Genomic DNA, 13,700 nt, shown 5'->3' on the forward strand with positions numbered 1-13,700 from the left:
CAAATCCTCTTCCATGACTACCACATCTGCACTATTACTAATAACCCTTCCCTGCTTCACATCATCCACAAACAACTGAACATCCCCCTGCAATTCACTGATAATGTCACTGATATAAAGGTTAAACAATAAAGGTCCCAGTACTGAGCCCTGTGGAACACCACTTGTAACCTTCTGCCTCCTTGAAACTGCCCCACCATACAGTGGGGCAGTTATACACTACTCTCTGATACCTATCGGACAGCAAATCCTGAATCCAGTTGACCAACCTGACATTCAAACCCATGTGTTGCAACTTAAATATCAGCTTATCATGTGGCACCCTATCAAATGCCTTCGTTAATCCAAGAAAATGGCAGTATATGCCTTTCCCTCACCTACTGCTCTTGTAACTTTATTATAAAAGGCTAGCATATTGCTAAAACAAGAGTGCCCCCTCACAAATCCATGTTGACTCTCACAGATACCCTCATCTGCCCAATGCTGTATGCAGTCCCTCACTACTTTCTCCAAGCTCTTAACAACTATTGATGACATGCAAACTGGCCTATAATTAGACGCGTCCAGTCTGCTACCACCCTTATGCCATGACGCTATCTTACCTTCCTTCCATTCCCTGGGCACCTTTCCTGTAGCCAGACTTTCATTGAAAAGCCAGGTCAAAGGAGCTGTCAGTTCCTTAGCACATTCTCTCAAAACTCGTGATGAAATACCATCCAGTCCCATAACCTTACTGACATCCAGAGTACTCAGTATTTGGAATACGTTCTCCTCCTGTACCTCTAAAACTTGAACTTGCCCTATCCCTCTAGTATTAAAATTTACTCCTCCAGGATGAAATACACCAATAGTGTTCATTGAACAATTCCACTATGTCCTCTGCATCAGTTAGTCTATTCTCATTTTTATCCCACAATGTCATTCTTCCACAATTATTTCTCCTCCTACTGGACATATAGCTAAAAAATTCCCTAGGATTTTCTTTGGATTTTAGGGCCAATGTCTTCTCATATTCCAGTTTCACCTTCCTTATAATGCTAGTCACTCTCCTGGCCTGTGTCTTATATTCTTCATGCATCTTCTCTTCACCTGTCTCCTTATATCTTTTCCATAGCCTCTTTTTCACATGCAGCTTCTGTTTAATATTGTTTGTCATCCACTTTACACCAAATTGTATCCTCTTCTTAACTTGTGGAATACAGCTTACTATTGCTGTTAACAAATATTCCTTCACAATTTCCCAAGCACTAATGATATCCTGGCCTTCCAATTCCTCCCTCCATGAAACTTCCCCAAGTTGAAGTCTAAGACTATTGTAATCACCTGCCCTATAATTCCACATATATTCCCGTCTCTTTGATATTCCTGCATGTCTATTCATCTTCCAAGTCAAAACAACATGGTCACTCTCTCTCCAACTGGTGGGAGAGATGTCATCTCACTTATTATCAGCTCTTATGATGCTATGACCAAATCCAAAACTCTTGAACTTCTTGTTTCCTCTATTACATGTTGCTTAAGATATTTGTCCCTCAAGAATTCTAGAAATTCTATTCCCTTATTGCTACATGCATCTTCTTCTCCCAATTCATACTGCTGTAGTTAAAATCTCCCATAACAATGATTCTTCTTGCACTTGCCAAGATCAACTGTCTAAACATCTCCCGTTCCCCACCCTCTGTGCTCCTTGGTTTGTAGCAACAATCAATTAAATATCCCATCTTCCCTATCTCTACTTCACACCATATGCTTTCAAATTCATTAGTGTACCTGTCTTCCAAAGCCTCCACTCTTAGAGGGCATAAGTCGTCACTTATCATAAGCAGTACTTCACCACCACGCTTTCCCTTTCTATCCTGCCAAAAACTGCTGTACCCTGCTACTTCTATTCCTGTTATTATATCCTCTTCTGTCAACCACGTCTCAGTGATCCCAATAATCTTTGGCCAGGCTGTTGCTATCAGCACCACCAATTCCCATCCTTTATTCTGGATACTGCTGGCATTAATTTAAAGCATAAAAATGTCACTATTTCTATACCCAACATTATCCCCTCTAGAATCCACTGGGCTCAGTGCTACCTGATGTTGTCCCCCTTTCTCTCAAGTACCCTTTCCCACAAGTGGTCACACCTGCTGCCACCATCCACCTTCTAGTTTCCCTGCATTGACACACTGACTCATTCAGAACAGTAATCTCTCCAGATGCCTATGTCCTTCCTTATTCAAATGCAAGTGGTCTCTTGCATAGAAGTCCTCTCTGTCCTCAAAAACTGTCCAAGCATTCACATATTCCAATCCTCTCTTCTGACACATTCTAGCTATTATGTTATTCAATATATCTGCTCTTCTGCTCAGCTCATCACAATCATACCTAGGCAACACGTACACTATCTTCTTTCCTCTCTGAGTCTTCTTTCGTGATACCTGAAGCAAGAATCTCATATCTCTCGCTGCCCAATTTACATTACCTCTCAAGTCATTTGTTCCTATCATCACAATCAGCTCATCCACCCTTTCACCCCTCTTAATTGCCATAGCCACACTTTCTGTTGTTCCTCCAGGCAAACACTCCTCACGCATCCTATCTTGCACACCATGGATCATTGAGTCACTGTACATTACACCTCTTACCATTCCCTCTCTCCTCTTCTATCATTCTCATAACTCTCTCTCATTCCCTCTCTTCCACTTACCCTATTCCCTCTTCTTCCATCATTCCCATAACTCTCTCTCGTTCCCTCTCTTCTACTGTTCCCATTCTCTCCTTTTCTATCATTCCCATACCTCTCTCTCATTCCCTCTCTTCCACTTATCCTATTCTCTCCTCTTCTATCATTCCCATACCTCTCTCATTCCCTGTCTTCTACTGCTTCTATACTCTCCTCTTCTATCATTCCCAAACCTCTCTCTCATTCCCTCTCTCCTACTGCTTCTATTCTCTCCTCTTCTATCATTCCCAGAACTTTCTCTCACTCCTACTCTGATTTGCCTTGCATACATCTCTTCCATTCTTCTAATCTCATCTTTCATACTTTTCATCTCATTCAAAAGATAATCCACCTCCAATTTCAGCTCATGTGTCCCTTTCTGCAAGTTAGTCACTCTTACTCGCCATTCTTTTACCCAATCAAAACCATCTCCATAAACTTCACAGTCATTCATGCCTTCCACACTCCCGACTCTTATTTTCTCATTCATACTTCGCTCGTCGCTCTTTCCGATCACACTAATCATCTCCCGACATTAATTCCCCATCCCTGAAGCAACTAGGTTGGTTATCGATATATCCAATTCATTAATTTCTTCCCACCGTCTGCATTTTGCACATATATGCACCCCCCCTTCTCTCACCTGCCACATATCCAACTCCCGAGAAGCATACATGCCACAATCACTGTATGCCACAAAGTCCTTTATTATATTACATATAATAGAGTTCTTAAATGGCAGAGGACTCGGTGTCACGCCATTTATGATTGCAGTTGTGTCAGCCATTATTCCTTACTGCCAAGCACGTAACTACTAAACTAATCACCAAAAAATATATATGTGAATAATGTATCACAAATATATATATAAATAAATAAATGCCAAATATAAACATATATATAAATATAATGCTATAATCAACTATACTAGATAGCGAAAACTTATCTTCTCTTCCACCGCAATGCTGCCGTCTGTGACCTGGGCTTCTTGGTAACCCAACGAAACTCGGTAACAATGAAAACTCCAAAAGCAGAACCACTAAATAACACTTGTGTTATTGAGAAAAAAATGCAGCACAATTCACAAAAAAATTCACACTAAACACCATTTAAAAAATACTTTTTCCTACCACTGCTCAAATCACCCGCCAGGTGCTTTAGTGACCCTAGCGCCCTCAAATTTCTTGGCATCTTTAATTTATACTTAAATGATAACACTACTGCATTTTTCAATTTCACAAACACATTTACAATGCCATGCTACATTTATAGTGAGCAAACCTTTTTTACAAGTTCTAGATGAGGCATAATGCAATTGCATGATGACATTCATTAGTTATTGCATGTTTTGTTGATTTATTGGCAGTAGTTCAGATACATACCATACATACAATACCCAGGGATTTGATGGTACGTTCATGGAAATGAAGGCCAGTTAGTATAGTGCTTTGCATTAGGTCTGCAGGTTATACAGTGTGCATATTTCTCTTTCATAGTTTAACCTTAGGGCTCTTTTATTATACTTAATGATTTCTTCATTGTTTTTCTTTCCTGCCATTTTATTTCAATTAATACTCTCTAACAATCCTCCAACAATTATTATTTAGAACCTCCATGGAGGTTCTAAATAATAATTTTTTGAATAATCTGAAAAATTATATTAAAGCAACTTTAATAACCACAAGAAAGAACATATCTTAACACGTTTGCTGCCAACTAAGAGTATACTCGTAGTGGGTAAACCTGCTTCACAAGCTAGCTACGAGTATACTCGTATGACGCTTACCGCCGGGAACGAGATTATTGTAGTGACCTTGAAGAAGTGAAAATGCTTGGCTTGTGATGCTAGCATCAAAACTGTGTATTCTCATAGACTGTATATGCTCTGTACAAGCCAACTACGAGTATACTCGTAGGACGCTTACCTCCGGTAACGAGATTATCGTACTGACCTTGAAGAAGTGAAATTGCTTGGCGTAGGGGAACAGACCATGCCGAAGTAGCGTGGCAGCGAACGTGTTAAAACCTATCGTTTTTGAATTAGTGACTCATTACCTCACTAACTATGATATCTCTACAAATAAAGGAATAGCAAAGCTAGTGAATATTTCAAACAAAAACAAAACTGGGGTAATTAAATAAGTCAAGTGACTGATTAAAACATCAAACAACTATGAAAATGACTGAAGATAAAGAAAGAAAGAATGGAAAGAAAATATATGAAGCTACAATTACTGGAGCAAAAATTATTAGAAACAAGAATAAAATCAAAAGAGACCATCTAACAATTATAGGAGCACATAGAAGGTGAAGAATTTTATGTTGTTGCAAGATATATTAGATAAAATAAACCCAAATGATTTTATAATAATAGCAGACAATAAAAATGCAGAAATCATATTATCGTCTATGATGAGTAACTGCAGAGAAAATTGTCTTAATGAAAATGGAAAAAGATTAATAAAATTCGAATCTTACAGTAAGTTAAGAATAATGAACAATAGCTTTCTTTTTGTTTCAATATAAAGATGTTCATAAATTTAACTTTCCTCAGGAGCTCAGTTTAGTGAATTCAGGAGTTATAAACCTAAGGTACCCAATGCTGGATGATGCTTTAGTTCATGTAATATACGTCTGTTATATTATCTGTAGGCAGGTTCCTATCTTTCTTTCTTTTCTTTCTATCCTTCTTGCTCCTTTTTCCCACTTCTATTAGAGTATTCAAGGGCTAGAGGTTAATCTTTTCTATTTTGCTATTTCATTTTGTCTTATGCAGTGGAGTCTGCCTTCTTTCCTAGATATTTGCCTTGCCTAGTAGGCTGAAGTCCCAATCCACCTGGCCAGTGTGAGATGAACTGGGACCAAAACATCCCAGATATCCAGAAAAGGCCTCTGCAATCCTACCACTTTTTTTTTTTTCTTGCAGTGAGTTCACTCCAAAATGCTAATAGGGTTGTGGCTTATAATGCAACTCATGCTGCATCAGTTGTCATGCAAGAGCCTCCATAGTTCAGTCAGCACAGACTGGGTTTGATTCCCATCCATGACGTGAGTATCCTTTATCTGATCTCTTTTGACTAAAGGTGAGTTAGCTGGTCTCAGATGGAGGTAGAGGATTTTTTTTTCTCACCCAGAAGCTCTGGTTTTTTCATCCCGTAAAACAGGCAAACCAGCCTTGTGAACACACACACACACACACACACACACACACACACACACACACACACACACACACACAATCTACATTGTAAAAAATAAGTGCTTAATCCCTCATTAGGAGGGCTCAACCTGTCCTAAGGGATGGGGGAGGGAAGGGAGAAATCCCATATGAAATAAATAAGTTGTCATGCAAAATAATCAGTGTCATGTTCAGGGTTTGGTAGAGAGTCCTGCTCAAGAAGTATATTGCAGTCTCCCACACAAGTTAGTGTTATTCTGAACGAGGAATACAGAAGGTATGAGATTTACCTTAGAGGTGAACTTTAGATAGGTTCATGGAATGTACTGGGTCTATAGATGGGCACTGTTTATATTGTTCTGTAAAGAGATGGAGAGGTATGAAATTGGCATAATGGAAATTAAAAGATCATTTGGAATGGAAAAGGTCACTTCAAAAGACAGAATGGTATACTAGTGGTTTATTCAGGAGGTGAATCGTTATGAGGTAGCTGTGATATTGAAGACAATTCAGGCAAGAGCACTTCTTAGTTATTATCCCGTTAATGACAGGATATTTTGTATTAGACTTAAGGCACATCCTATCAGTGTGTCAATCATGGTAGTTTATGCACCTGATGCAGACAGGACTGATGAAGAGAGTGAGGAATTCTATGAAAAGCTACAGACTCTTTTGGACTGCCTACCAAGGAGAGATGCATTTTTCATCTTAGGGGACTTTAATGCAAAGTGGGAAAGAGTATGAAAGTTAGACCTGGGTGTGACATGCTTGGGCTGGGTGAACATAATACAAGTGGTAAAAGACTGCTGGAATTTGCTCACACTAACAGATTAATTATTACCAATACCTGCTTCCAGAAAATTCCCACAACAAACCTATACTTCGACATCTAACAGAGATGGGTCAAGACACCAGATTGATTACATCCTGGCTCTCCAATGGTGGAAGACAAGCATCTCTGATCTGCATAATTGTCCTGAAGCAAACTATGGTACAGACCATTAAGTAGTAAAAGTCAAAGTAAGACTGAAACCCAAAATCTTCATAAGTCAGGCCTGTCTCACTAGACTGGATATCAGAGTGATCCCTTGTAACTACAAAAGAAACATCAACTCAGTTGGATGATTTTTTGGAGACTAGTAGGGGAACTTACCTGAAATACTTTGGGAAGTGGTCAAGGTTATAATATAGGATCCAGCCAAGAAGTATCTAGGCCCATTTAGAAAACCAAGAGACCCATGAATATCAGATTCAACATTGGGATCTGATCACATGGAAGTGGTTAATGAAATAGAGACATAAGGACTGAAGAATATAAGAGATTACATAGAGAAATCAGAAAAGGCATCAGACAGGATTCATGACCTAAAGCACACGTTCAAGACCAAACTGAATCAAAGGCAGGAATGGAGCATTACTAACAGAATAATCTGAAATCAAAAATCGGATGAAAGAGTACTGTGAGGAACTGTAGAGCAGAGAGGATAAGGAAAATTTGGAGGAGCCTTCACACCAGAAAAATTTCAATTTTTAACTTCCTTTGCTTAGGCATGAAGTTGAAAGAGCAGTTAAACAGCTTAACAACAATAAGGTCCCATATGCAGATGGAATCCCTGCAGAGTAATTCAAGGTCACAGGGGATGGAGGGATAAGAGTGTTTCATAGATTGATTACAAGGATATGGGATCATGGCTTAGCCCCCCCCCCCCCCCACCCCCCCCCCCCCCCACCCCCCCCCCCCCCCACCCCCCCCCCCCCCCACCCCCCCCCCCCCCCACCCCCCCCCCCCCCCACCCCCCCCCCCCCCCACCCCCCCCCCCCCCCACCCCCCCCCCCCCCCACCCCCCCCCCCCCCCACCCCCCCCCCCCCCCACCCCCCCCCCCCCCCACCCCCCCCCCCCCCCACCCCCCCCCCCCCCCACCCCCCCCCCCCCCCACCCCCCCCCCCCCCCACCCCCCCCCCCCCCCACCCCCCCCCCCCCCCACCCCCCCCCCCCCCCACCCCCCCCCCCCCCCACCCCCCCCCCCCCCCACCCCCCCCCCCCCCCACCCCCCCCCCCCCCCACCCCCCCCCCCCCCCACCCCCCCCCCCCCCCACCCCCCCCCCCCCCCACCCCCCCCCCCCCCCACCCCCCCCCCCCCCCACCCCCCCCCCCCCCCACCCCCCCCCCCCCCCACCCCCCCCCCCCCCCACCCATTTTGCTGAAGTTAAATCGGCATCTTTGGGGATTAACACACTTGTATTAAATCGGGGTAGAAATGACCTAAAGTCCTAATATTATTATCACCCCAAGACCTCATGGAGTCAAAGACTCATCTGGGAGGTCCTTTTATCACACACACAGCTCATCATACCGTGCCGTGAACACATTCAAACTCCTTGCAGACACCACACTCTCAGGCAAGGCATTCCAATCATTATTATGCAACATATTGGCTTTGGTTGGGTGTTCTTGGCTGGCTGTCTACCATGAGGGTTTCCTATATGATAGGCAGTTTGATACGATCATATTTGTTTAAGTTGGGGTAGTTGGTAAGAGCTACACAGCAGATTCGAGGAAAGCCTCTGGAATTTAAATTTGTTTCGGTGGTGTAAGGTGGCTTTTTTCCAATGCATCTAGGAAATGGTTAACTAATCCTGAGTGGCTGTAAACAGATGTAATCCTGGTACTTTGATATATGGATGTTGGCCTTCCTACCTGTTTGCCCATAGTATGAACGGTTGCAGCTGGAGGATACCTGGTACACTCTGAGTAAATCCAGAGGTTGTAACTGGTCTTTTGGGGAGCAGATAAGGGTTGCAAACTTTCTGTGCAGTTTATAAATGGTCACAAGATTGTACTTTTTTTAAAGATTTTGGCAACCTTTTCTGATATGCCACAAATATAAGAGATGGTGATGGATTTGCTGTAATTTATGTTTAGAAATGGGGTTGGGGACATGTAGGTACACCTCCCACCATATAAAAATTTTTTTTTATATGGTGGGAGGTGTAGCCATTGGTCAAACAGGTGTTTTTTATGTGGATGAGTTCTGTGTTAAGTGTAATGCAATGTTATCTGAACAAATTAATTTTGCTTGATGGACTAAGTTTTTTATAGTTCCAAACTGTTGGGAGGAGGAGGGGTAATGTGACTGCTGATGAATGTATTTACCCATGGGTTTTTCTGTAAACTGTGAAGGTCAGAAATTCATTTGGTTGTCTTGTAACTATGGTGTCTAGGAAGGGCAAATTGTTGTTGTTACTTTCTATTTCTGTTGTGAATTGGATCCTTAGATGTTAAAATAAGATAGGAAAGTGTGTAAGGTGTCTCAGCCATGCAAACACATCGTCCACATAGATTTAGCGCATTCTTTTCAAATGTCTCCATTAAAAAGTTAGCATGGGAGGGTGGGGGGGGGAAGGGTAGCCCATGGCTGTACCCTCTATTTGTTTGTAGAATTTTCCTTACCAAACAAATCAGCCCAAGTTCATAGTGAACTGAAACAGGGCTGAAATATCAGGAGAAAATTCGGCTTAGATAAGAGTATCCTTAAGTGGGGCATCTGTGAATAAGAAGGAGGCATCGAAACTGACCATTAGGTCAGTATTCTGGAGTGTGAGATCTTGTATACTGGACTTAAAATGGGCTGTTTTTGATGTGTGAGGAGATATATTGCTAGTAGCACAAGAAAGCACTTTGGCTAAATGTTTAGCAAATTTGTAGGTGGCTAAGTCTATACCATCCACAACTGGCTGTACAGGTACATGCTCTTTATGGATTTTTGGAATTGCATGAATACAGAGGGAAGGGGGTATGGAATTGTAGGGTTTTAGTTTGTTGATCACAAAGTGACAATTTTAGCAGTCCAAGACTGCCCAAAAATGGGAGATTTTAACCCTCACAGTATAAATTGGGGAGAGGAAGATGCATGTAGCCATAAGGGAATGGAATTACTAGAATTCTTGAGGGACAAATGGCTTAGGCAACATGTAATAGATGGAACAAGAGGTTCAAGAGTTTTGGGTTTGGTCATAGCATCAGAAGAGTTGATAATAACTGAGATGACATCTCTCCCACCAGTTGGAGAGAGTGATGATGTGGTTTTGACTTCAAACATCAATAGACATGCAGGAGTATCAAAGAGACGAGAATGTATGTGGAATTATAAGGCAGGTGATTGTAATAGTCTTAGACATTAACTTGGGGAAGTTTCATGGATGGAGAAATTGGAAGGCCGGGATATGATTAGTGCTTGGGAAATTGTGAAGGAAGATTTGTTAGCAGCAATAGTAAACAGTATTAAGTGAAGAAGAAGACACAATTTGGAGTAAAGTGGATGACAAACAATATTAAACGGGAACTACATGCGAAAAAGAGGCTATGGAAGAGATATAAGGAGACAAGGGAAGAGAAGATGCATGAAGAATATAAGACACAGGCCAGGAGAGTGACTAGTATGGTAAGGAAGGCAAAACTGAAATATGAGAAGAGATTAGCCCTAACATCCAAAGAAAATTCTACGGAATTTTTTAGTATGTGGCCAGTAGGAGGAGAAATGTTTGTGGAAGAATGACATTGTGGGATAAAAATGGGAATAGTGTGACTGATCCAGAGGACATAGTGGAATTGTTCAATGAACAATGGGAGTGGGAGTATTTACCTTTATTGGAGTATTTCATCCTGGAGGAGTAAATTTTAATACTAGAGGGATAGGGCAGGTTTGAGGTTTAGAGGAGAGCGTGTTTCAATTACGAGTACTCTGGATGTCAGTAAAGCTGTGGGATTGGATGGTATTTCACCACGCGTTTTGAGCGCATGTGCTAAAGAACTGACAGCTCCATTGACCTGGCTTTTCAATGAAATATGGCTACAGGAAAGCTGCCCAGGGAATGGAAGGAAGGTAAGATAATGCCATTGCATAAGGTCGGTAGCAGACTGGAAGTGTCTAATTATAGGTCAGTTTGTGTGTCATCAGTATTTAGTAAGATCCTGGAGAAAGTAGTGAGGAACCGTATACAGCATTGGGCAGATGAGGGTAATGTTATCTGTGAGAGTCAACATGAATTTGTTAAGGGATGCCCTTGTTTTAGTAATATGCTAGCCTTTTATAATAAGTTACAGGAGCAAAAGCATATACTGCCATTTTCTTGGACTTGGTGAAGGCATTTGACAGGGTGCCATATGATAAACTGATATTTAAGTTGCAGCACATGGGTTTGGCTGTCAGGTTGGTCAACTGAATTCAAGATTGGCTGAACCATAGGTATCAGAGAGTTGTGTATGGTGGGGCAGTTTCAAGGAGGCAGGGGTGTTACAATGGGGTCCCACAAGGCTCAGTACTAGGACCTATATTGTTTAACCTTTATATCAATGACATTGTCTGTGGATTGCAAGGGGATATTCAGTTGTTTGTGTATGATGCGAAGCTGGGAAGGGTTATTAGTAATTGTGCAGATGTGATAGCCCTGCAAGATGATTTGAATAAGCTAGACAGATGGGCAAATAACTGGGGGGGGGGGGGTCGGTTTAATGCAACAAAATGTAAGGTCTTGAGGTCTGGGACACATTAATAGGACGCTGCAAACTCTATTGGAGGAGCTATACTGGAGGAAGTAGGGGAGATAAGAGATCTGGGTTTAATGATTAATAGAAACCTGAAATTCAGATGACATACTGCAACGGTGGTGAAGGTAACCCAGAGGATTGCTGTAATACTGAGAAGGATGCTGACCTGCAGAGGTAAAAGAGTTATCATTCTGTTGTATAAGACCTTGATTAGACCGTACTTAGACTATTGTTCTCAGATTTGGTCCCCAGGATTTGAACGGGATAAATTAACTCTGGAAAGGGTACAGAGGCAGATAACAAAGATAGTTTCAGGACTGTACAATATCAGTTATGAGGATCGACTGAGGGAATGTGGCCTGCAGAGTTTGGCAAATAGAAGAAGGAGAAGTGATATGATTGAGACTTTTAAACTGTTGAGAGGCAGTTACAGGGTAGACATTGGGGAGTTCTTTCTTAGTGGAACACGCGGGAAGGAGCAATGACAAGGGGCCATCTCTGGAAGTTATGAAAGGAAGCTGTGAGCAAGAGGGTGAGGAGTGGTTTCTTTGCATGGAGCATAGTTGAACCATGGAATGCATTGTCTGATAGAGTGGTGAGAGCGAGAACTGTCAATGAGTTTAAGGAGTGGTATGATAGACTTTGTGTTTCCTAGGAAGGAACTCCCACAAAGAGTCTTTTGACTCCATGGAGGCCTGAATAATAGTAATAAGAATAATAGTAATAAAAAAAAACAATGTTGTTAACCTATCCACCACTAAGTGAAACACAGCAGTATTGGTGACAAAAACGTGAAATGTTATACATTTCCAGCAAAATATATGTCATTATATGACAGTTGTTTCACAGTTACATCATTCATGCTCAAAAGCAGTGTATTAATCCCTGAAGATGCCAATTTAACTTTGGCAAAATAATAATTAAATATTTTAGTTATCTAGTCTTTTTTCAATTTTCTTTAACAACATGATACTGTTACAAAAATATAACAGAGGAATTATGTATGTGTGTGTATGTGTGAGAGAGAGAGTGGATTCACTGGAAACTATTTCACATGAACATAATCAACCCAACAGTGAAATGTTTAAATCATTCATATATATATATATATATATATATATATATTTGTTTTTTTTTTTTCATGTCAGTCATACACATACAAAGCTACAAAAGAGTACAACAGTGTCTTCTGCAGGCAAGTAGTTAAGAAGACACATGCCAATGAATTTCTTGAATAGCAGGCAGCTGTAGTGCTTATAGAAAATGTTGTTAGGAAGATGATTCTAAAGAACTGAAGTAGATGAAATGAAAGGGAAGGATGAGAAGTAGTTTGGTAGGGGGTTTGAAGCTGGATAGTGAATGGATGTAAACCAGCAGCTGCACTGTATTAAAAGCTTCAGGGAAAGTGTAGGAATGATGGTAACCAGTTCAATGTAACAGGCACTGTTAAGAGAGAAACAAAGGGCAATTGTAATAACATCCTTGAGATGTTTTGATTCTTTCTAATAAGCAGATTTTCCTCCTTTGAATAGTATCAAGCATTTTAGGAAGATTTTAAGAGTGTCACCTTAGATGTGCGAGACCAGCATTCTAGCATTGGATGCATTTGATAATATAATATAGGTGATATTGATATAGTGAGAGAAAATGCATTAGCAATAAGTACTATGATGAACAGAAAATTTTTATTATTATTATTATTATTCAGGCCTCCATGGAGTCAAAAGACTCATCGTTGGAGGTCCTTCATAAGAACATAAGTCTGTCAAGACTCATCGAGGGGAGATCCCCCCCCCTAAGAAACACAAACTCTATCATACCACTCCTTAAACTCATTGACCATTCTCGCCCTAACCACTCTATCAGGCAATGCATTCCACGGCTCAACCACCCTCCATGCAAAGAAACCACTCCTCACCCTCTTGCTCACAGTTTCCTTTCGTAACTTCCAGGGATGACCTCTTGTCATCACTCCTTCCCTCTGTTCAACCAAGTGAAAGAACTCCCCAGAGTCAATCCTGTAACCACCTCTCAACAGTTTAAAAGTCTCAATCATATCACCTGTCCTTCTATCCACCAAACTCAGCAGTGCACATTCCCTCAGCCGATTCTCATAACTATTCTTGTCCAGTCCTAAGACCATCTTTGTCATCTGTCTTTGTATCCTTTCCACAGTTAATTTATCCCCTTCAAATCCTAGGGACCAAATCTGAGAACAATAATCCAAGTGTGGTCTGATCAGAGACTTATACAACGGAATTAT

General features: G+C 41.3%; 1 protein-coding gene across 1 annotated transcript in view; it reads left to right on the forward strand.

The window, feature by feature from the left end:
• LOC150099091 (tensin-1-like) overlaps positions 1 to 13,700 on the forward strand; it is a 780,515-nt gene that overhangs the window by 608,165 nt on the left and 158,650 nt on the right. Inside the window, exon 23 of the mRNA XM_090405808.1 lies at positions 5,239 to 5,333. Coding sequence (XP_090261934.1) covers positions 5,239 to 5,333 — 95 coding nt within the window. The remainder of the gene's footprint in view (positions 1 to 5,238; positions 5,334 to 13,700) is intronic.

The sequence above is a fragment of the Typopeltis vanoorti genome, chromosome 15, assembly GCF_054136105.1.
Source record: "Typopeltis vanoorti isolate ZY-2024b chromosome 15, IOZ_Tvanoo_1.0, whole genome shotgun sequence".
NCBI lineage: Eukaryota > Metazoa > Arthropoda > Arachnida > Uropygi > Thelyphonidae > Typopeltis > Typopeltis vanoorti.